The sequence below is a fragment of the Chlorocebus sabaeus genome, chromosome X (genome assembly GCF_047675955.1).
Source record: "Chlorocebus sabaeus isolate Y175 chromosome X, mChlSab1.0.hap1, whole genome shotgun sequence".
NCBI classification, from domain to species: Eukaryota; Metazoa; Chordata; class Mammalia; order Primates; family Cercopithecidae; genus Chlorocebus; species Chlorocebus sabaeus.
This window is the reverse complement of record NC_132933.1, coordinates 467814-494080: the sequence shown is the minus strand read 5'-3', so window position 1 is coordinate 494080 and position 26267 is coordinate 467814. Positions and strand designations below refer to the sequence as shown.

Below are 26267 nucleotides of genomic sequence, written 5' to 3'. Positions count from 1 at the left end.
CACAACCTCGGCCTCCTGCATTCAAGTGATTCTCCTGCCTCAGCCTCCCGAGTAGCTGGGATTACAGGCATGCACCACCATACCCAGCTAATTCTGTGTTTTTCGTAGAGATGGGATTTCTCTATGTTGGTCAGACAGGTGGTGAACTCCTGACCTCAGGTGACCTGCCTGCCTCAGCCTGCCAACGTGCTAGGATTACAGGCATGAGCCATTGCGCCTGGCCCTTCCTGGGATTTTTCAATTTGTCTATTGCTTTTCCCAAATGTTATTCCTTGTCCTGTGTAGCTGTGACTAATACATTTGCTTTAAAATGCTTTCCACAAACACCACCAGGGAAGGTGACTCAGCCCTGGGGAAGCTCTAGTGCAGGTGACAAAAAGGTAAACCATTGAAGTAATCCTTCAGGGAACCACCAGATAGGTCAAACCACACAATCACAGTTCATTGAAAGTAAGGTCAATATCACTTCCTCTGGTACCAGTAACCTGCACCTGCAATATAAGCTGCCATTTTTAAGGCTATTGATGGACTGAGGGTTGGAGGATGGTATCAAGGTAACCAAAAATGCCACAGAACTCTCACTGAAATTTAGATTTTTTATTCATTAAGTGTTCTCCTGGCTGCTGTAATTTTTGCTTAGATTCCAGAGTGCTGAAAAAGTTGTTTCTGACAGTTTTTGCCAGCCTATTCATTGCTTTTATGAAAGAATGGAGTTCTGGAGTTCCCTACTCCACCATTTCCATTAATGTGGGTGTTTACAAGGTTTTTAAAAGTAGATAAAACAAAGTTCATATGGAAGGGTTCCCATATCCAGCAATATGGAAGACCAACCGCTGTGGAGGGCCTTGTAAATAGACAATTCCTTTTAGCAGTGTTTGTAACAATAAAACTTAGAAACAATATTTAGTCCTTTTTGACTTAGAAACAATATTTTAGTCCTTTTTCAAGTCATGGTAACTATTATGAAGTATTACGAACCAGTGGTTGTTGTGTGTTATCGAATCTTCACTTTTAAAAATGGGTGTGTCAAAGAGTGGGTGGAGATAATTTTTAATATATTTGACTGCTTGACCATTAGTATCTAATGGAGATATCGCACATCATCCAAAGGTCCTGGACTTTGAGCTGACTGTAGTAACTGTGTGTTCCATATATGAGAAGAAGGATACATACGTTTATTTGGGTGGTCAGAGGGGCAAACTATGGCAGATAACACACTTATATACCACTCCTTAGATATGACCACATGAATTACCTCTGGACAATGAGATGTAAATGGAAATTTTTGGGTGTGGCTTTTGTGAAAAATCCTTAGAGCTGGCTTGTATATTAGATCTGTTGCCTGGAGTTCCAGCAGACATATTGTCACCATGCGTTAACTTTGAGACTGGAAGCCTCACCTAAAGGATGGCAGAGAAGAAAGATTAGGAGTTGAAATCCCTAATAAAATTACGGAGCTATCATCCCAGGTTCATTCTGAGTTTCTTATGTGAGAAAAACAAAAACCATATTTCTTTCTCTCTTTCCTTCTTTGTTTTTTTTTTTGGTTTTAAGGAGCTGAGAATTTAATAGGCAAGAAGGAAGGGAGAAGACAGAAGGAAGAAGCTCCCCCGTACAGAGACAGAGGGAGGAGGGCTCCAAAGCCGAAAGAGGAGGCCCCTCAAAATTCATTAAAAAAATTTATTTTAGGTTTTGGATACATGTGAAGGTTTGTTACATAGGTGAACTCATGTCATGGGAATTTGTTGTACAGATTATTTCATCACCAAGGTACTAAGTTCAGTACCCAATTGTTATCTCTTCTGCTCCTTTCCCTCCTCCAACCCTCCACCCTCAAGTAGACCCCAGTGTGTATTGTTCCGTTCTTTGTGTTCATGAGTTCTCATCATTTAGCTCCCGCTTATATGTGCAAACATGCAGTATTTGGATTTCTATTCCTGTGTTAGTTTGCTAAGAATAATAGCCTGTAGCTCCATCCATGTTCCTGCAAAAGACACGATCTCATTCTTTTTATGGCTGCATACTATTCCATGGTATGTATGTACCACCTTTTCTTTATTCAGTCTGTCATTGATGGGCATTTGGGTTGATTCCATGTTTTTGTTATTGTGAATAGTGCTGCAATGAACATTCTCATGCATGTGTCTTTATGGTAGAAGGATTTATATTCCTCTGGGTATATATCCAGTAATGAGATTGCTGGGTTAAATGGTAGCTCTGCTGTTAGCTCTATGAAGAATCACTACACTATCTTCAACAATGGTTGAACTAGTTTACACTCCCACCAACAGTGTATAAGTGTTTGCTTTTCTCCACAACCTTGCCAGCATCTGTTATTTCTTGACTTTTTATTTTTAGCCATTCTGACTCATGTGAGATGGTATCTCATTGTGGTTTTGATTTGCATTTCTCCAATGATCAGTAATGAGCTTTTTTTTCACATGCTTGTTTGCCCCATGTGTGTCTGTTCATCTGTTCACGTCCTTTGCCCACTTTTGAATGCGATTTTTTTCTTGTAAGTTTGTTTAAGCTCCTTATAGATGCTGGATATTAGACCTTTGTTAGATGCATAGTTTGTAAAAATCTTCTTCCATTCTGTAGGTTGTCTGTTTACTCTGTTGATTGTTTCTTTTGCTGTGTAGAAGCTCTTTTGTTTAATTAAAACCCATTTGTCAATTTTTGCTTTTGTTGGGCAATTGCTTTTGACATCTTTGTCATGAAATCTTTGCCTGTTCCTATGTCCAGGATGGCATTGCCTAGGTTGTCTTCTAGGTTTTTGTAGTTTTGGATTTTACACTGAAGTCTTTAATCCATCTTGATTTTTGTATATGGTATAAGGAAGAGGTCCAGCCTCAATCGTCTGCATAGGGCTAGCCAGCCTAGCATCATTTATTGACTAGGGAGTGCTTTCCCCATTGCTTGTTTTTGTCAACTTTGTCAAAAATCACACGGTTGTAGGTGTGTGGCCTTATTACTGGGCTCTCTATTATGTCCCATTAGTCTATGTGCCTGTTTTTTTCTTTTCTTTTCTTTTTTTGAGATGGAGTTTCACTCTGTTGCCCAGGCTGGAGTGCAATGACATGATCTTGGCTCACTGCAACCTCCATCTCTCAGGTTCAAGCAATTCTCCTGCCTTAGTCTCCCAAGTAGGTGGGATTACAGGCATGTGCCACCAAGCCTGGCTAACTTTTGTATTTTTAGTAGAGACGGGGTTTCACCATGTTGGCCAGGCTGATCTGGAATGGCTGACCTCAGGTGATCCACCTGCCTCGGCCTCCAAAAGTGCAGGGATTACAGGTGTTGTATCAGTACCATTCTGTGTTTTGCTTACGGTAGCCCTGCAGTAAAGTTAAAAGTTGGCTAATGCGATACCTCTAGCTTTGTTCTTTCTGCTTAGAATTGCCTTGGCTATTTGGGCTATTTTTTGGTTTCATATGAATTTTAAAATAGTTTTTTCTAGTTCTGTGAAGAATGTCATTGTTAGTTTTTAGAAATAACATTAAATCTTTAGATTGCTTTGGGCAGTGTGGTCATTTTGTTGATATTGATTCTTCCTATTCATGAGCATGGGACATTTTTCCATTTGTTTGTGTCTTCTTTTATTTCTTTGACCTGTGTTTTGTAATTCTCATTGTAGATATCCTTCACCTCCTGGGTTAGCTGTATTCCCAGGTTTTAAATTTTTTTGTGTGGCAATTGTGAATGGGATTGCCTTCCCAATTGGGCTCTCAGCTTGGCTGTTGTTGATGTATAGAAATGCTAGTGATTTTTGTACATTGATTTTGCATCCTGAAACTTTGCCAAAGTTGTTTATCAGCTGAAGGACCTGTTGGGTTGGGAGTATGGGGTTTTCTTTGAGAAAAAATTTTTATTGTGATATAAAATGCACTTATAAAATGTCCACCAGAAGGCATGTAATTCTTCACTGCTATATAAATCTATTGGGAATATGATATTCACTGTCTAGGCATGATAATGCCACCTAAAACATATTGTAAATGATGAGTTATTCTCTATAACAAATGTATCACTGATTTTCAGCAATCATAGGTTTAATAATAATTAGTTTAAGACTACAATCACATCTATATTCTGGAAAGTCCATTTACTTTAATGTAGTGTAGTGGAATTTAGAGTATAATTGCACATAGATGGTACAGAAAAACATTCACTTCTAAATTATTTTATACCTTCATGACAGGTAGTCTTTCTGACTGAAAATAACTACTTCAGCTATGGTCTGCAACACAGCTCCAGGATTCTTAATGCAATAATTTGGGTGTATGTGTGTCTGTCTCTGTGTGTACCCATGGAACAACTTATATCTTTAATAAACAAGTGCAACATTATTGTCAATTATTTTGCATGTTTAAATACTATAGTCTGATTATTTGTAAACAAACAAAACCTCACAAAAATACTCTAAATTCTATATAAAAAGTCTGTTAACCCATAATTATTCTAATATGCTTTACTTACTTGAACACAAATTTCTGAAGGGTACATATATTACCTTAGATAATAAGGTTTAGAAATGAGTGCTTTGGCCAGGCGCAGTGGCTCATGCCTGTAATCCCAGCACTTTGGGAGGCAGAGGCGGGCGGATCACCTGAGGTCGGGAGTTCGAGATCAGCCCGACCAACATGGAGAAACCCCATCTCTACTAAAAATACAAAATTAGCCGGGCATGGTGGCGCATGCCTGTAAATCCCAGCAACTTGGGAGGCTGAGGCATGAGAATCACTTGAACCCAGGAGGCAGAGGTTGCAGTGAGCTGAGATTGTGCCATTGCTTTCCAGCCTGGACAACAAGAGCAAAATTCCATCTCAAAAAACAAACAAAAAAAAATGTGTGCTTCACCCTTTGAAATATGCATTTCTGATAACTGATTTACATAGCATAAAGTTTAGATCAATAAATTACAAATCCTGGATCCCCACAGTTCATTTAGAAAATGCCTCAAAGTTATGGTTCTTGTAGCAGGTTTAACAGACTAAACACTAAGTGTTCTAGTTTCCTCTATTTCAAGCACCAAAGAAATGTGAGGCTCAAAATCTCTCTAGGTTGTAACTGAAAATGCAAAGCATTAGAAGACAGTTAAATGTGGTTTGAAATACAATATTAATTGAAAGGAGATTATTAAGGTATTTATCTGTGTTAGCCTGTTAAGCACTAGGACTTTAATTTTAAATCTGAATATTTATTCAGAAGTGACAAAGAACACAATTTGCCTATAAAAGTATGGTTTTGGAGAAAAAAGTCAATCCTGATTTTTAAAACTCTTTCAACATTTTTTGTTTCCTTTTGGATGATATTATTTTAAATTTCAATCTGAACATAAATGCTTGGCTTCACAGAACCTTAGATAATTTACTAAGGCTGTTAAAGTTGCTCTTGTTGCTGCATACAACCTTTTCTGACGAACATGAGAATGATCTGGAAACCATGCAATGAATATTCATTCATGTCCCTGGGCATTCTGAGAATCTTACCTGAATAATACATAGCACGGTTGTTTGTCCTCCAACAGGGGTAAAACAAAGGAATCATAATCCTTATCCCAGGAATCTGAAGGCTGACTATATGACCCAATCACAAGTTACTCATTTTCAATACATATTTTCAGAAGTCTGTACTTTCCATTTCTGGCTCTGGCAAGATCTCTTTAACATCTTCACTTGCTTGGATGCGGGTCTGGTGGGACATGGCAGCGGCCACTAGCTCCTGGCTCCGATGCTGAGTGCAGCCGAGTATGCGGTTTTCTAGATATAGAATCATGTCGTCTGCAAACAGGGATAGTTTGACTTCCTATGTTCGTATTTGGATGCCCTTTCTTTCTTTCTCTTGCTTGATTGCTCTGGCTAGAACTTCCAATACGGTTTTAAATAAGAGTGGTAAGAAGGGCATCCCTGTCTTGTGCCTCTTTTAAAGGGGAATGCTGGCTAACACGGTGAAACCCGTCTCTACTAAAAATACAAAAAATTAGTCGGGCGCGGTGGCGGCGCCTGTAGTCCCAGCTAGGCGGGAGGCTGAGGCAGGAGACTGGCGGGAACCCGGGGGGCGGAGCTTGCAGTGAGCCGAGATCGCGCCACCGCACTCCAGCCTGGGCCACAGAGCGAGACTCTGTCTCAATAAATAAATAAATAAGAAAGAAAGCTGCCAAAAAAAAAAAAAAAAAAGCAGCAACTTAAACCAGGGAACGCTTGGAAGAAAGAAGAGCTTATTTTGACTTGCATACACGTTATCCAGTTGCCTCAAGGGAAGTAGGAAATTTTGCCAACAGGGCGAGCAAACGTCAGTTCTTACCCAGCGACTCTCATCCCCGGACAGTTCCAGGAATATTTTAAAAGGTACTCGCCAGATGCGCTGCGGTATCTGCCATTAAACACAGCCCTGCACGAGGCCACTCTGGATCCCAAGCTCCCTGCTCTAGACAGTGACGGTGATTCAGATGATGGCGAAGATGGTTGAGGTGATGAGAAACAGAAAAATAAAGGCACTTCGGACAGCTCCTCTGGCAATGAATCTGAAGGGGAAAGCTCTCCTGACAGCCAGGAGGACTCTTTCCAGGGAAGGCAGAAATCAAAAGACACAGCTGCCACTCCAAGAAAAGATGGTCCCAAACATTCTGTACTGCCCAAGTCAGTTCCTGGGTACAAGCCAAAGGTCATTCCAAATGCTATATGTAGAATTTCTCTGAAGGGTAAGGAGTCCAACAAGAAAGGAAAGGCTGAATCACTTACACACTGCTCCCAATGTGAGAATAGTGGCCATCCTTCTTGCCTGGATATAAAGAAAATAAAGGACTCAAATGTTACCAGTACACAAAACCACCAAACTGTAATGATAAATGACAAGAGAGAAAGAAAAAAACAAAGAATATACAAAGCAATCAGAAAAAAATGACAAAATGACAGAAATAAGTCTTCACATATAAACATAAACAGATTAAATATTCCACTTAAAAGACATACACTGGATGACTAAACTTAAAAAACATAATCCAACTGCATATTACTTACAAGAGACTCACCTCACTAGTAAAGACACATACAGACTGAAAGGGGTTGATAAAGATATTTCACACAAATGGAAACCAAAAGTGAGCAGGATTAGCTATAATCATATAAGGTAAAACAGACATTAAATCAAAAAAAGTGGAAACAAGGACTAAGACTATCATTATATAATGACAAAGAGATCAACCCAGCAAAAAAGATATAACAATCCTAAATATATATGCACCCAATACTGGAGCATCCAGATTCATAAAGCAAGCATTACTAGATCTAAAGGTAGAGACAGACTGCACTGCAATAATAGGCAGAAACTTTAACATCCCACTGTCACCATTAGATAGATAATCTAGACAGAAAATCAGCTAATAAACATTAGACTTAAACTGGACTTTAGACCAAATGAATGAAACAGACATTTACAGAACACTCTATCCAACAACTAAAGAATATACATTCATCAGCACATGGAATATTCTCCAGGATGGACCACATGCTAGTCCACAAAATGTCTCAATAAATTTAACAAAATCAAAATCATAGCAAGGATATTCTAGGGCCACAATGAAATCAACTATAAATAAACACCAAGAGGAACTTTAGAAACTGCATAAATACATAAAAATTAACCAACATGCTCCTGAACAACCAGTGACCAATAAAGAATTTAAGAAGAAAAAAAAATTCTTGAAACAAACAAAAATTGAAACACAGCATACGTAAACCTGTGGGATACAGCAAAAGCAGCACTAAGAGGGAAGTTTATAGCAATAAATGCCTACATCAAAAAAGTAGGAAATGACAAATTAATCTAATAATATATGTGAAGCTGCTAGAAAAGCAAGAACAAACCAAACACCAAATTAGCAGAAAAAAGAAGTAATAAAGAACAGAACTAAATGAAATATGGACTAAAAACTACAAAGCATCATGAATCAAAAAGTTGGTTTTTGTTAAATTGATAAACTGCCACTTAGACTAACCAAAAAAGTAGAAGACCCAAACAAACAAATTAGAAATGAAAAATGACACATTAAGTCATACATGTAAGAAACACAAAAGATCACCAGAGACCATTATGAACAACTGTATGCTGACAAACTGATAAACCTAGAGGAAATGGATAAATTCCAGGAAATGTACAATGTATTGAGACTGAATTGGGAAGAAATGGAAAACATGAACAGACCAATAATGAGTAGCAAGATTGAGTCAGTAATAAAGTCTCTCAAATGAAGAAAAGCACAGGACTGGATGAATTCACTGACAAATTCTACTAGAAGAACTAATACCAATTCTCCTGAAACTATTCTAAAAAATGGAAGAGGAGAGAACTCTCCTTAACTCATTCTATGAAGCCAGCACCATCCTGATACAAAAACCAGACAAGAACACACACATAGAAGAAAACTACAGGCCAATATTTCTGATGAACATAGATACAAAAACTCTCGACAAAATACTAGCAAACTGAATCCAATAGCATATCAGAAAGATAATACACCATGATCAAGTGGGATTTATACCAGTGATACAAGAATGGTTCAACAAGTGCAAATCAATAACCTCAATATATGACATCAATAGACTAAAGAACAAAAAACATATCATCGTCTCAATAGATACAGAAAAAGCATTTGATCAAATTCAACACCCCTTCATAATAAAACCTCTCAACAAATGGGGCGTAGAAGGAAAATATGTCAAAATAATAAAGGCTATATATGATAAACCCACAGCTGATATCATGCTGAATAGGGAAAAGTTGAAAGCCTTTCCTCCAAGAAATGGAAAAAAACAAGGATGCCCACTTTCACAACTCCTATTCAACATAGTATTGGAAGTCCTAAGTATTGCAATCAGCCAAGAGAAAGAAATAAAAGGCATCCAAATTGGAAAAAAGGAAGTAAAACTGTTTCTTTTTACTGGTGCCATTATCTTGTATCTGGTAAAACCTAAAAACTCCATCAAAAAATTCTTACATTTGATAAGTAAATTCAGTAAAGTTCCAGGTTAAAAACATCAACACTAAAAAATATGTAGCATCTATACACCAATAATGATCTACCCACAAAAGAAATGAAGACGGCAATTCCATTTACAATAGCTAAAAATTAAAATATCTGGGAATAATTTTAATCAAGGAGGTAGAAGATCTTTACAATGAAAACTACAAAATGCTAATGAAAGAAATTGAAAATGAAAAAATATATGGAAAAACATCTCATGCTCATGGTTCAGAAAAATTAATATTGTTAACATTGTAATTTTCCCAAAGTAAACTGCAGATTCAATGCAATCCCTGTCAAAATACCAATGTCATTTTTCACAGAATTAGAAAAAAAGAATACTAAAATTCACATGTAACCAAAAAAGATTCCATATAGCCAAAGCAATTCTAAGCCAAAAGAACAAAGCTGGAGGCATCACAGTACCTGACTTTGAAATATATACAAGGCTATAGTAACCAAAATAGCATGTTATTGGTATAAAAACAGACACATAGACCAATGGTCAGAATAGAGAACCTAGCAATAAATTAACATATTTAATGCCAGCTTATCTTTGACAAATTTCACAAGAACATTGGGGAACGGACACCTTTTTCAATAAATGGTACTGGGAAAATTGGATAGCTATATGCAGAAGAATGAAATTTGATCCTTATCTCTCACTATATACAAAAATCAACTCAAAATGGACTGAAGACTTAAACATAATACTCAAAACTATAAAAATAAAAAGAGAAAACCTAGGGAAAACTCTTCTGGACATTGGTCTAGACAAATAATTTATGATTGAGATGTCAAAAGCACACGCAATAGAAACAAAAATAGACAAATAGGACTCAATTAAACTAAAAAGCTTCTGCACAGCAAAAGAAATGAGTGAAGAGACAACCTTTTGAATGAGAGGAAATGTTTGCAAACTATTCAACAGGGAACTAATATCCAGAATATACAAGGAAATCAAACAACTCAACAATAAAACAAATCTCATAAAATATGGGCAAAGGGCATGGCCAAAATGTACACAAAGAAATGCTCAACTTTACTAATCAACAGAGAAATGCAAACCAAAACCAAAATGAGATATCATCTCACCTCAGTCAGAATCGCTATTATTAAAAAGATGAAAAAATTAACAGACATTGGCAAGGATGTGGAGAAAAAGGAACTCTTATACACTGTTTTTAGGAATATAAATATAGCCACTATGGAAAACAGCATGGAGATTTCTGAAAAAACCAAAAGTAGCACTACCCTAAGATCCAAAAATCTCACTAATTAGCATTTACCCAAAGCATGAGAAATCAGTATGTCAAAGGGATACCTGCACTCTCATGTTTATTGTTGCATTATTCACAATAGACAAGGTATGGAATCAACCTAAGTGTCCATCAACAGATAAATGGATAAAGAAAGTGTGGTACACATACACAATGAAATAGCATTCAGCCATAAAAGAGAATGAAATCTTGTCATTTGGAACAACATGGATGGAACTGGAATTGTTATGTCAACTGAAATAAGCCAGGTACAAAAAGACAAAAATAGCATGTTCTCACCTATATGTCGGAGTTAAAAAAGTTGATCACATGAAGATAGAGAATGGAGAGATAGATAACAGAGACTGGGGAAGGTGATTGGGAGGAGAAGGGAAGATGAAGAGAAGTGTGTTAAAAAGTACACACATAAATAAGATAGAAGGAATAAATTCAATGTTTGATAGAAGAGCAGGGTGACTATAGTTACAAAAATGTATTGTACTTGCGTCATGGACACCATGGATACCCTGACTTTATCACTATGCATTACATACACATAATAGAATTTCATATGTATCCCATAATTTGTGCTGATAAAAACATTTTAAAAGAAGGTGAACCATCAGAGAGACATTCTCCCATGGGTTTTAGAGGAAGAGAACAATCAGCTATGTTGTGAAATGCCTATACAGAGGGGTAGCCTCTAGTAACTGAATGCCAACCCCAACAAACAGCTACCCAATAACCTAAGACTTCAGTCATATAGCTTCAAGGAACTGAATTCAGCCAAAAACTTGAATGAAGATGGAAGAGTCACCTGGGCCCCAAATGATAACTGTGTTCCTGACCAACACTTTGAATGCAGCTTTTTGATATCCTGAGCAGAGGACCTCAGCAGGTCATACCCAGACAACTGACCAATGGAAGCTGTGAGATAATAAATACGTGTTATTTTAAGATACTAAGTTTGTGGTAATTTGTTACACAGCAATAGAAAATTAATATAGCATGCTTCTTGTTTCTAGACCTATCCTGGGTAGACAGAGATGTGCGGTTGTCATTCAAGTATAGGCAGTACAGTTCTGGCCTCTGGTTAACTGCTTGAAGTCTATTTCCTGGCCACTAACCCTTGTGTTGGGTATGTTCTTTCATTTCATCAGTGGTGTTAAGGACCAGTCATGACCAATCCTTATGCATAACATAGTGTTAGTACCCCACTCCCTCACTCCTATCTCACTATATGTTCCTACTCTATTTCTAGACCACCGAGAGCTTACCTTCTTGTGTTATGTATGTTATGCAGCTTTTAAACATTATTTGAAACATTATACGTATCATCCTTTTGTATTTGAAGTTGGAGGGGGATGTTTATGCATGTGTGCCATTTGACATGTAGGCCCAGAAATCCAAAAGTACTTAAATTGGTAAGAATACTCAATCTGCAATAAACAAGTCAGTAAAATAGATTATCTTCAGCAAAATAGTATCCTGTAAATGCTGTACCTTGGAGGAGCCAGGGTCTGTTCTAGAAACTCCTCAATTTTAATGAAGTCTGTTTTCAACTCCTTGTTATACACCAGGAATGGAGGATTGGTACCTGGGGCTAAGTCCTTCAGTTCTTCAGGTTTTCTATGATTATTAAAAATAAGCAGAGTTAGGTCTCTAGATAAAGTACACATTAAATAAACACCAATATTTTATTGGTATGTACCAATCTCAATTCCTAGAATTTAACGTGTCCTGATTTCTCTTACCTGGTCATGTCAACCGTTGTCACATTAAATTTAACTCCTTTAAGCCAGAGGATCATGAAAAGGCGTTGGCAAAAGGGACAGTTTCCAATACTCTCTCCATCACTTCCAGCCTATTAAGATAAAGAGAGACCACAGTTTATTTGTTTGTTCAATAAGTATGTATTGAGTGCCTACTAGGAAATGAGCTCATTGCTAGAGACAAATATGGACATTCTCAATCTCAAGAACTCCATCATCTATGGACAGAGAGATATACGGAAGCAAATAATTTCATTATATGCAAAGTTACAACTGCGATGGGTACATAATAATAATAAATTTTATATATTATCAGAATTTATATAATTTTCCTATTGATAGACATTTAAGATATTCCAAAATTTTTACTAATCTAAGTACTTCAGAAACAAACATTTTTGGGCATATAACTTCTTCCACTTCTGAGATTATATCTTTAAGGTTAATCTTTAAAATGAAAATGGTGAGTAAAATGTATGCACATTTCCCATTTTGATAGCTCTTACCAAATTTCCTCTCTGAAAAGTATCTTTCCATATGGCCATTGACCGTTTCCTTATTTTGCTAATTGTTTGTTCATGACAGTTTTTAATTTTTTTATGAAGGTAATGACTTTTTCTTATTGTTTGGAAAAACTATTTGTATATTAAAGACATTAACTCTTTGTGATACATGTTACATGTAATTTTAAAAACATGGATTATATAAAATTTAAATTTACATGAGATCTACCATTCTTTCCCAAAAACTCCTTAAGCTGATAAGCAACTTCAGCAAAGTCTCAGGACACAAAATCAATGTGCAAAAAGCATTTCTATACACCAATAATAGACAGTCAAATCATGAGTGAACCCCTGTTCACAATTGCTACAAAGAGAATAAAATACCTAGGAATACAACTTACAAGGGACATGAAGGACTTCTTCGAGGAGAACTACAAACTACTGCTCAAGGAAATAAGAGAGGACACAACAAATGGAAAAACATTCCATGCTCATGGATAGGAAGAATCAATATCGTGAAAATGGCCATACTGCCCAAAGTAATTTATAGATTCAATGCTATTCCCATCAAGCTACCATTGCCTTTCTTCACAGAATTCGAAAAAATCTACTTTAAATTTCATATGGAACCAATAAAGAGCTTGTATAGCCAAGACAATCTGAAGCAAAAACAAAAACAAACAAACAAAAAACCCAAGCTGGAGACATCACGCTACCTGACTTCAAACTATACTACAAGGCTACAGTAACCAAAGCAGCATGGTACTGGTACCAAAACACATATATAGACCAATGGAACAGAACAGAGGCCTCAGATATAACACCACACATCTACAACCATCTGACCTTTGACAAACCTGACAAAAACAAGAAATGGGGAAAGATTCCCTATTTAATAAATGGTGGTGGGAAAAGTGGCTAGCCATATGCAGAAAACGGAATCTGGACTCCTTCCTTACACCTTATACAAAACTTAACTAAGATGGATTAAAAACCTAAACGTAAGACCTAAAACCATAAAAACCCTAGAAGAAAACCTAGGCAATACCATTCAGGACATAGGCATGGGCAAAGACTTCATGACTAAAACACCAAAAGCAATGGCAACAAAAGCCAAAACAGACAAATGGGATCTAATTAAACTAAAGAGCTTCTGCACAGCAAAAGAAACTGTCATCAGAGTGAGCAGGCAACCTACAGAATGGGAGAAAATTTTTGCAGTCTATCCATCTGACAAAGTGCTAATATCCAGAATCTACAAGGAACTTAAACAAATTTACAAGAAAAACACAACCCCATCAAAAAGTGGGCAAAGGATATGAACTTCTCAAAAGAAGACATTTATGCAGCCAACAATCATATGAATAAAAGCTCATCATCACTGGTCATTAGAGAAATGCAAATCAAAACCACAGTGAGACAACATCTCACACCAGTTAAAATGGCAATCATTAAAAATTCAGGAAACAACAGATGCTGTAGAGAATGTGGAGAAATAGGAACACTTTTACACTATTGGTGGGAAGGTAAATTAGTTCAATCATTGTGGAAGACAGTGTGACAATTCCTCAAGGATCTAGAATCAGAAATACCATTTGACCCAGCAATCCCATTACTGGGTATATACCCAAGGGATTATAAATCATTCTACTATAAAGGCACATGCACACATATGTTTACTGCAGCACTATTTACAATAGCAAAGAGTTGGAACCAACCCAAATGGCATCAGTGATAGAGTGGACAAAGAAAATGTGGCACATATACACTATGGAATACTATGTAGCCATTAAAGAGAATGAGCTCATGTCCTTTGCAGAGACATGGATGAAGATGGAAACCATCATTCTCAGCAAACTAACAGAAAACCAAACACCACAAGTTCTCACTCATAAGTGGGAGTTGAACAATGAGAACACATGGACACAGGGAGGGGAACATCACACAATGGAGCCTTTTGTGGAGTCGGGGGAAATGAGAGAGAGAGCATTACCTAACGCATGTGGAGCCCAAAACCTAGATGATGGGTTGATGGGTGCAGCAAACCACCATGGCACATGTATACCTATGTAACAAACCTGCATGTTCTGCACATGCATCCAAGAACTGAAAGCATAATAAAAAAAGAAAATGTGATATATATATACACACATATATGTATATATATACACACACATATATGTGTATATATATACACACATACATATGTGTGTACACACACATGCACACACACACACACCATGGAATACTACTCAGCCATAAAAAGGAACTAAATAACGGCATTTGCAGCAATCTGGAAGGAATTAGAGACTATTATTCTAAGTGAAGTAACTCAGGAATGGAAAATGAAACATGGTATGTTCTCACTCATAATTGGGAGCTAAGCTATGAGGACGCAAAGGCATAAGAATGATACGATGGACTTTGAAGACTCAGAGAAAGGGGTGGGGGAGTGAGGGATAAAAGACTACACATTGGGTACAGTGTACACTGCTTGGGTGATGGGTGTACCAATATCTCTTAAGTCACTACTATATATCTTATTCACGTAACCAAACATCACCTATTCCCCAAAAACCCATTGAAAAATAATTTTTTTTAAAAAAAGAAACAAAATCATTGTGTTGTATACATTGAATATATACAATTTTTATTTGCCAATTAAATACTCTAAAATAAAAAAGGAAAAAAGAAAATGAGCAAATGACATGAACAGACATTGCACATACAGATGACAAATAAGCACATAAAATGTTCAATTTTATTAGCCTTTAGGGAAATGCAAATTTAAACAATAAAATGTCACTACACACCTTTCAAAATAGTTAAGATAAAAATAGTGACAACACAAAACGCTGGTGAGAATGCACAGAAATATTGCTGGGTTTAATGTAAAATAGTATGACCACACTGGAAAGCACTTTGGCAATTTCTTACAAATCTAAACATGCAGCTGCTACGCAACCAAACAACTAGACCCTTTGGCATTTATCTCAGAGAAATGAAAACTTATGTCCATAAAGAAACCTGTAAAAGAGGATTTATACAGCCTTGTTTGTAATAACCCCAAACTGGTGACAACCAAAATGTCCTTCAACAGCTGAATAATTAAGCCAATTGTGGCCTATCAGTATCATGGAGCAGTACTCAGCAATTAAAAGGATCGAACTGTTGATACACACAACAACTTGGATGAAGTTCCAGGGAATTATGCTGAGTGGGGAAAAAAAGACAACCCCAAAAGGTGATATACTGTATTATTCCATCCACATAGCATTCTTGACATGATAAAATTATCAAAGCAGAAGAGATTAATGGTTGAGGGATTGGGTGAGACACAAGTGGATGTGGCTTTAAAAGGGCAACACGGATCTGTGTAGTGATGAAAATCTTCTGTATCTGATTGCATCAATGTCAATAATGTCCTGGTTTTCTTATCGTACTATAGTTTTACAAGATGTTATCATTAAGGGAAACTTGGTAAGGGGCACACAGAATCTCTCTGTATTATTTATTAAAATGGCAGGTGAATCTTCAACCATCTCAACATAACACCTTAATTTTAAAAAATTTTAGTCATAAGAAACAAGACACACATACACACAGAGAATATATTTAATGTTATAGAAATAAATTCATAATACATTGTTAAATAAAAATAGCTTACAAAACAATATATTAAAAGCAATGGCAAAAAGCGCAACCAATTTTGTACCAACCTAATATATGAAATAACCTCTTTTTGATGAATATATTTATCTATATATGTGAAGAAATAGAGCATAAAAAGCTATACACATAAATGTTAAAGTGGGTGGTATCATGGATGATTTTTATTGATTTTATTTTCACTTAGCGATATTTTGTAATTTATGTAACTAAAATAAAATAAAGTCACTTAAAAAAAAAAGAATGAGATCATGTCCTTTATAGGAACATGAATGGAGCTAGAAGCCATTATCCCTAGCAAATTAATGCAGCAACAGAAAACCAAATACCACACATTCTCACTTAAGTGGCAGCTAAAAGAAGAGAATACATGGACTCATAAAAGGAAACAGCAGACACTAGGGCCTATTGGAAGGTGGAGGGTGGGAGGAAGGAACAGATCAGAAAAAAAATAAAACCTAATGGGTACTAGGCTTAATACCTGGGTGATGAAATAATTTGTACAACAAACCCCCATGACACAAGTTAACCTATATATCAAATCTGCACATGTACCCCTGTACTTAAAAGTGAAAACAAAACCAAAATGAAAGACCATTTATCATGACCAAGTGCAATTTATTCCAGTGATGCAAGAATGGTTCAACATAGACACATCAATTAATGAGACACATCATATCAACAGAATGAAGAACAAAAACCTTATGATCATTTTAATTGTGCTGAAAAAGCATTTGATAATATTAAACATCCCTTTATGACAAAAAACCCTCAAAAACATGGGTATAGAAGGAACATACCTCAACAGAATAAAAGCCATATATGACAAACCCATAGCTAGTATTATACTGAACGGAGAAAAACTGAAAGCCTGTCCTCTAAGATCAGGAACATAACAAGGATGCCCACTTTCACCACTATTATTCAACATAGTACTGGAAGTCCTAGCCAAAACAAACAGACAAGATAAAGAAATAAAAAGGCATCCAAATTGGAAAGGAGGAAGTCAAATTATCTTGTTCGCAGATGATATGACCTTATATTTGGAGAAACCTAAATACTCCAATGAAAACTCTTAAAGTTGATAAATTCAGTAAAGTTGCAGGTTACAAAATCAATGTACAAAAATCAGTGACATTTCTATATGCCAACAGTGAACAATCTGAAAAAAATCAAGAAAGTAATTCCATTTACAATAGCTACAAATGAAATAAAGTACCTAGTAATTAACAAAAGTACTAAAAGATTGCTACATGAAAACTATAAAACATTGATACAAGAAATTGAAAAAGACACACAAAAATGGAAAGATATTCTATATGAATTGGAAGAATAAATATAGTTAAAATGTCCATAGTACCCAAAGCAATCTATAGATTCAATGCAATCCCTATCAAAATGACAAAGACATTATTCACAGAAAATTTAAAAAATCCTAATATTTATACGGAAGCAGGAAAGACCCAGAATAGCCAAAGCTATCTCCTAAGGAATACCTGACTTCAAATTATACTACAGAGCTATAGTAACCAAAATGGCATGGTCCTGGCATAAAAAAGACACATAGATCAGTGGAAAAGAATAGAGAACCCAGAGATAAGTCCATACATTTACAGTGAACTCATTTTCAGGAAAGGTGCCAAGAACATACACTGGGGAAAGGACAATCTCTTCAATAAATGGTGCTGGGAAAACTGGATATCCATATGCAAAAGAATGAAACTAGACCCCATCTCTCACTATATACAAAAAATCAAATTCAAATGGATTAAAGACTTAAATCTAAAACTTGAAACTGTGAAACTACTAAAAGAAAACATTAGGGAAACTCTTCAAGACATCAGAGTGGGCAGAGATTTCTTGAATAATATGCCATAAATACAGGCAAGCAAAGCAAAAATGGACAAATGGCATCACATCAAGTTAACAAGCTCCTGCACAGCAAAGGAATCAACAATGTGAAAAGACGACCCACAGAATGGGAGAAAGTATTTGCAAACCACCTATCTGACAAGAGATTAAATAACCAGAATATATAACGAGCTCAAATAACTCTATAGGAAAAAATCTAATACTGTGTTTGACAAATGGGCAAAAGATGTGAATAGACATTCCTCAAAAGAAGATATACAAATGGTGAAGAGCCATATGAAAAGGTGCTCAATGTCATTGATAATCAGAGAAATTCAAATCAAAACTACAATGAGATATCAACTCAGCTCAGTTATTAGGTTGGTAAAAAAGTAATTGCAGTTTTGCCATTACTTTCAGTTGCAAAAACCGCAATTACTTTTGCACCAACCTAATAAAATGGCGTTTATCCAAAAGACAGGAAATAAATGCTGGTGAGGATATGGAGAAAAGGGAATCCTCATACACTGTTGGTGGGAATGTAAATTAGTACAACCACTATGGAGAACAGTTTGGAGGTTCCTCAAAAAAATAAAAATAGAGCTACCTTATGATCCAGCAATCCCACCTCTAGGTATCTACCTAAAAGAAAGGAAATCAGCATACCATGGAGATCTCTGCACTCCCATGTTCATTGCAGTACTATTCACAATAGCTAAAATTTGGAAGCAACCTAAATATCCCATCAACAGATGAATGGATAAAGAAAATGTGGTGCATATACACAACAGAGTACTATACGACCATAAAAAAGAATGAGATTTAGTCATTTGCAATAACATGGAAGGAACTGGACATCATATGTTACAGAAAATAAGCCAGGCACAGAAAGACATTCCTCACATGTTCTCACTTATTTGTGAGAGCTAAAAATGAAAACAATATAACTCAGAGAGAGAGAGTAGAAGGATGGCTACTAGAGGCTGGGAAGGGTAGTGAGGGGGTGTGTGTGGGGAAGTGAAGAGTGTTAATGGGTACAAAAAATAGCTAGGAAGGATGAATAACACCTAGTATTTACTAGCACAATAAGGTGACTGCAGTGAAAAATAATTTAATTGTACATTTAAAAATAACTAAAACAGTTTAATTGAATTGTTTGTAAACCAAAAGATAAATGCTTGAGGGGATGGATACCCCATTTACCTGATGTGATTATTACATGTTGTATGCCTGTATCAAAATATTCCGTGTAATCCATAAATATATATCATAAATATATATACCTACTGTGTACTCACAAAAATTAAAAATTAAAGTTAAAAACCAATTAAAATGGGGAAGAGATTTGAGCACGTTAAAAAGGAAGATATACAGATGATAAATAAGGACATGAAAAGATGCCCAATATCATTAGACATGTGGGAAAGGCAAATTAAAACCACAACGAGCTAACATGATAAACACATCAGAATAACTGAAATGAAAAATAATGACCATACCAAGTGTGGACAGGAAAGTGGAGCAAGTGGAACTCTCACATAATGAAGTGAAGTGTAAAATGGTACAACTGCTTTTTAAAATATTTTGTCAAAGTTAAATATGTACCTATTATATGACCCAGCAATTCCAATCTTAAGTCTTTACCCAAGAGAAATGAAAGCATATGGCCATAGAAATATGTAAGTGAATACTTATAACAATATTCACAATAGCCCCAAACTGGAAACAACCCAAATATCTTTCAATGGGTGAATGAATAAACACATTATGGTATATCCATACAATGGAATGCTTCAGTAATAAAAAGGAATGAGATATTGAAACACACAACAACATGGGTGCATCTTAAAATAATTATGCTGAGTGAAAGACAGCAGGCACAAAAGCATGCATACCATATAATTTTATCTACAGAAAATTCTAGAAAATGTAAGGCTAACAGAAAGCAGATCAATGGTTGGCTGTGGTGGAGAGAGGTAAAGGGTAGGGTAGGGAAGACTGACTGCAAAGAGACACAAGGGAACCTTCTGAGGTGATGGTTATATGTGCATATACATTTGTCAAGTTATTGAACTGTACACTTAATGCATGCATTTTATTTTATATAAATTTTACCTTGATAAAATATATGAATATAGAGAAATTCAAAAAGAAGAACAAAAAACACCCCCAAATAAATGATATTATGCAGAGGTTGCAGACATTGCAATGACAAAGGTAAGGATATGACTATGGGAAGAAGCACCTGAGAGATGATAAGGACTAAGATCCCTGGAGGAGGGAAAGTCAGGGATCTGAGGGGCTAGAGTGTTGGAAAAATCATCTGTGTAGATATTAAAATCACCAAGAATTATGATAAGAAAGACTAGAGAGAGTAGCCTATACAAGGAAATAAAAGGTACTTAATCTTACGGCTGCTCTGATCTATTATGCATAGCATTATTAAGGTCCAGAAACACTGGACAAAATTTCAATTTTTTGACAAAATTTTCTTTCCGTGATAGTGGATGTGACAAAGAAAATGATATTGTTGATCTTTGTGATGGCGGGGTGTGAAGAGGTATGGGAAGAGACAACCAACCTTAGCAGCTACATTTGTTTTGTAATGGAAGTCAGACTAAGGATCCAATCAAAACTAGGTTTAGTGAGGGGAAACATGATTAAGGGTGGGAGGCAGGAAGAAGAATGGAGTCTGATAATAGGCACAGCAGGAAGGGTGGATTGCCTTTGGCAAAAGGAGAATAAAACACTGAGGTGTGGGGGAAATGCAGTAAACTTTTACAGGAAAACAGAAGATTTTTTTTTTTTCTGTTATGCTGATTTAAAGTGCCATCACATAAAATTTTACGATATAAATTCACTAGCCTGATTGATGAATTACCTACCTCTTAATTATCTTCAGCTGGCTTGCGGCCATTCACCAAAACAATTTTTTTTCTCTTTGTGTTTGTGATCTAAGTTTTTAAACATGAAAAATAATAATGGCAACGATAGTTAACATTTATATAGTATTTACTACCTTGCCAACTACTGTGCTTTATATACTTGTTTTATTTAATGCTTACAAATAGGATGATGCTATGAGGTAGGCTCTGTTATTACGCTTGTTTTACAGGTGAGAAAACTGAGGCTCAGGCTGATTTGCTCAAGTACAGTCGGCTAATCAAGAGTTGATGACATACATTCTCTTCTCACTTAGCAAATTCAGGACTAGGACTATATCCTCCATACACCATACTCTTAAACACTGCCTTCTGTCATTTAATAGTTTTGTCGAGTTTTTATATTAATCAGTCTTTATGAGTATTTATAATAGCTATAAGATACTTTGAAATGGTCCGAACACTCAGAGAAGAGTATCATCTCTTCCCTCTTTCTCCCACACATTAAAAAAGTTTTTGACAAAATTATTACATTCAGAATTTTGGTCCAAATATTAGATTCCATAATTTTATGTACAAATATACTAAAACTTAATTTTAGAGTCTTTGGTACAGAATGCAAACATTCCATATAACAACAAACAACAAACCATTAAGATTATTTCATCCCTGCACTTAGAGAAAATAAAATGTGTGTTATCAAATCCTTTGTTCTTAGTTATTAGATAGAAACCTTGCTCAAATCATTCAGAGCTAAAAGACAATGTTTTTTATTGACTACACAGAACACACAGATATTGTGGTTAAATTCTTAATTGTGACAGGAGAATGCTTAATCTCTTGTAGTAATGCCTTTTAAAAATTACTCATTAGCACTTTTAGTCATTCTCAACCCCTATTTCCCCTCCCAATATCTTCCATGAAACTTCTAGAGACCTGTGGAACACAGCTTAAAATAAAACAAAAACCTGGACCAGATGATATTTGAGGTTCTTCCAGAAAATCTGTAGTTTGTATCAATGTCATCAGATAAGCTTACATATATCTAGAGCACTCCACCTGATAAAATTCTGGAATAGTTTACTAAAAAGTTCACACAACTGAAAACAATTGAATAATATTAGACATAGTTATTTTAAAGTATTGGAATTCTAACTCTGCCACTAACTAGCTATGTGACCTTGGGCAAAGTTACTTAGCTGCTCTTTGCTTTAATTTCTGTATTCATAAAAGAGGGTTAATAATAAACCACTTAGCACAGTGCCTACCATATAGTAAGTACTCAATAAATTATTGGTTACTTCGAAAGTTATTATTTAATTCAACATTTTCTCATCCATGTGTGACTTGCTAAAGTTTCCTGTCCAGATTGCCACCCAAATATAAAAAGTCTATGAAGATAAACACACACATCAAAGCCAACAATTGATTTAAGGAGTCTAATTGAGTTGAATGAACAGTTCGTACAAAGGGAACACTTTAGTTACCCAGTGAAGAGACATTACTTCTGATTTGGAATTGGTAAATGTAAAAAGCTAGCTAGGAAATTACAGCTCATTTATATCCCATCTGAGCAGTTATATGTTTTGCTACAACCCACAGATAGGAGAAGTTGCTCTTATGCCCGATAGTTTAGCAAACACTTAATCGCGTTACCTAGCACTGAAGGAATTCAAGGGTCTTTCTCTCACAATTTTGAAAAGACAGGTTGGTGATGTCCTTGGTGTATATATGTGACAAACTGTTAAATAATCTAAATGACCGTAAACACATACTTTTGCCAATAGGTATTTAACTTAACATTTGGTGAGTATATCTCATTTTACGTCTTTGTAAGCCATCAGGAAGTTGTATAGTTTTAGAGGCAAGTTACTTAAACTTTATTGCCTTAGTTTACCTATCTAGAAATGATGAGAACAACATTATAATATTGTAATAACTAAAAGTTGTAATGAAGTAGTAATAACTACTACTATCACTACTACTACTGATGATGCTAGTAATATATAAGCATCGTTAATAACAACCTATCTCCTAACTTGTTAGGACTAAATTAGGTAACATATGTAAAGTGTTTAGAAAAGAGCCAGGCACAATATGAGTTTGTTATTGTTCTTATTATCCTGAATATTTCCAATAGTCAATGAAAATAAAGGGAAAAGCTAAACAGTTAATGCAAGCAAGGATTTAGTAACTATTTAATTTTTACTGGGAATAACCCATATAAGTTTTTCTTCCTTGATGAGCTAATTTGGAAACACATGTTCCTTTCTCTTGATTTAGGGGTTTTCCAAAGTGCTTTTCTGAAAAGTTAAGACATGTTAAAAAAAAACAAAAAACTCTGTGGCAGACCAAAAAGAAGAAGCAGAGCATTCTAAAATGTCCCCCTCCTCACATAACAAGCACATAGACTCCTGTTTTTTTTCTCCCACAGTGTCCATGTGACCCTGCTGTGATGTTTGTCCATTGTAGAAGTTTAGAAAGTTCTGTCTGGGCTATGTGTGGGAATGGAGTTCTCAGGTCATTCTCCACCCTCCCCTCCACCCAGTCAGGCCTTTCAAAACCTATCTCATAAAACACAGATTCTGAGACTTGGAAAGCCCTTAAGGATCATCTTGTCATGCTCCTTCATTGTATAGATGGAGAAACAAAGGTCTGGAGAGAGGGAGGGATTTTTCTAAGGTTATATAGGAAGCCATTGCGAATATAAGTTAGTTGCTCACTACAAACCAGTCTAGTGCTTTTCCACCATATCACCTTGCTTTTTCAGAAGAGTTCTCTTTTCCTGTTGTCATCTAAGAACAGTCACATACCCGGGCATTTTTCTAGAACTCAGAGTAGGAAAATAATCACAACATTTTTTCCTATCTCTAGCCCAAATGTGGAGAATTTTTAAAAACATTGGACTTCAGTGTCAAAAACTAATATATTCTACATGCAGTTATTATAGCTGGAAAACTTACCTTTACAAAAAGCTCAATCTCAGGGTCCACTTGAGTGCTGGGCCTCAGGCCTGACATCTTTGTCTTTACTGCCAGTTGTCAGCCTCCTGCCTCCTGTAGAGTCCACAATACTTGTAGACTCTTTTCTCAATTTTATCCAAAGACTCAAGTAATGTTGGTGCTTTAAGAAGAGAGTCTAGTTTGTAGTGGACTGAGTCAGACCTGGAGCCAGTCTCTTCTCTCAAGAGGTGTGACGCAGAAAATTCTAGATGCTTAAGTGCAGCTCTTGAATTCGTTTTCCTTCTTCCTCCTGACCTAACATTTAAATCAAGGAGGAGCCAAAGGACTGTGTATAAACTGGCTGACTAGAAGGGTGGGGGTGTTTCCAGAGAGGCTTCAATGCCATGAGTCAGCATAGGAGAAACACATGCACACAAACACACACATGCAGTGCTAGCTTCTATATATCAAGCAGACCAGATGTTCTCTAGAGCCTCCCTTTGAGTCCTGGGCTCCATGCCCAGAAAAGGGCCTCTTATTGGTGTTCCTGTAACTTGAAAGCATTTCCAGGAAAAGGGCCAGAAATGACTTGGATTTTTATTATTGAAAAGGATGTTTATCCAATGATACTGTCTAAAAGAGGGTTAAAAAAATTGTACTTTATTAAATGTTTCCACCCCCAATTCTACTGCTCACACAGCCAGATTTCTGTTCTGGGTTGCAAATTTCACTTCTCTCTACAACCAGGGAATATTCACTGGGGTGGTTGAGTCTGGGGGCTTGTTTAGTGTGCCCCACCTAGTTCTTTATTTCTTGGAAGCTTGGACTGGAACAGATCACTTCCTTGTTCTGGCGTCTGTTTCAGGAACCACCATTTGTTCTGTATTTCTGCTTGTCAACCCTGGGAACAGCAGCAAAACCAGTCAAATGGATCACTCTGTGTCTGCAATGTTTCTGACAGCTGTATCTGATGCCTCCAGGGTCTGGGAGTAGGACCCTGGGATCAACAAACTTCTTTGTTGGGAAGAGTCTCTTCCTGCTTGGAGCAAAACAGAACGCAGATCCATCAGTTGGGCACCACTGTGATCCCCTTTCTATAACACTAAGCATCCCCCATGCTCATATGGGCTGTACATGCACCTGCCATTGCCCTGTGTAAAGATTTACAGGATAAGAAACCCTTGAAAGAACTCAGCCTGCTCCATACCTGTAGGTTCTAGGGAAGGAGTGACTGATACGTAGGTGAGTGTTCTTCTGGATGAGAGAAAGACCTCATGATTCCCCAAATGGTTTGCAAAGTGAGAAGAAAATTGTGCTGGACATCTACTGAGCCAACCTTAAGGGTGAGTTTTCTACTGGCTACTTGGCAGGACCTGATGTCTGCCTCGTTTAGCCATATTTTTACTCTATTCATCATACTCTGTTCGTTCACTCCAAAGGCAATCAATGAATGTCAACTCTGTGCCAGGATGCTGATCCATTCACTGAGATTGGCAGCACGGGAGGACAGCCAGTTCGGGAGGACAACAGGAATTCAACTTTAAGCATACTCAGTCTGAGGCCTCCTCACCTTTCCCCACTCCCTATATCTAACCACTACAAAATCTTGTCACTTCTACATCTTGAATATTTAAAAAATCCATCCACTTCTCTTGCCCCTATGGCCACTCCAGATTTCAAGCCAGCAACATTCTTTTTTAATTGATTTTAAAATTTTTATTTTAAAAGACCAAATGGTTGCTTGACCTTCGACTCTCATGAGAAAACCACAACCCTTACTGTCACCACCACCACAGCAACAACAACAAACAGCCTAATGACCTCTGTGTGATCCCTAATAAATTGGCAAAGTAAAGAGATGAATGTTCTCTTTTTTTTCTTGATGCTGAATGTGTTTAAAAACATGTTTAGGATAATTAACGTGCCCTAAAATTCATGTATTTAAAGTGATTTTATAAATTTATTGGGTGGTGCAACCATCACTACAATCTAATTTTAGAACATTTGCATCACGTCAGTGACCTCTTCCTTGCCCATTTGCAGTCAGTCTTCATTGCCACTCCCAGCATCAGACAACCAGTAATCTACATTCTGTGCCTATGGATTTGCCTATTCTAGATATTTCATATAAATGTTGTGTTAGTCCATTTTTGCTTTGTTATAAAGAAATACTTGAGGCTGAGTAATTTATAGAGAAAAGAGGTTTAATTGGCTCATGATTCCGCAGGCTGTACAGAAAGCATGGTGCCAGCATCTGCTTCAGGTGAGAGCCTCAGGATGCTTCCAATCATGGCAGAAGGTAGAGTGGGAGCATGCATCTCACATGATGAAAGTGGGAGGAAGAGAGAAAGTGGTGGGGGGACA

At 36.5% G+C, this 26267-nt stretch overlaps 1 protein-coding gene and 1 pseudogene across 1 annotated transcript in view; one reads left to right on the top strand and one right to left on the bottom strand.

Annotated features, from left to right (window-relative positions):
* The window catches only part of CLIC2 (chloride intracellular channel 2), a 41507-nt gene extending 17139 nt beyond the window's left edge, over positions 1–24368 (bottom strand). The window contains exons 1-3 of the mRNA XM_007993217.3: positions 23925–24368; positions 12039–12148; positions 11788–11913 (exon numbers count right to left, since the gene is read on the bottom strand). Coding sequence (XP_007991408.1) covers positions 11788–11913; positions 12039–12148; positions 23925–23981 — 293 coding nt within the window. The 5' untranslated portion in view covers positions 23982–24368. The remainder of the gene's footprint in view (positions 1–11787; positions 11914–12038; positions 12149–23924) is intronic.
* LOC140710761 (PHD finger protein 10 pseudogene) lies at positions 951–7012 on the top strand (annotated as a pseudogene).
* Positions 24369–26267: the final 1899 nt, after the last annotated feature.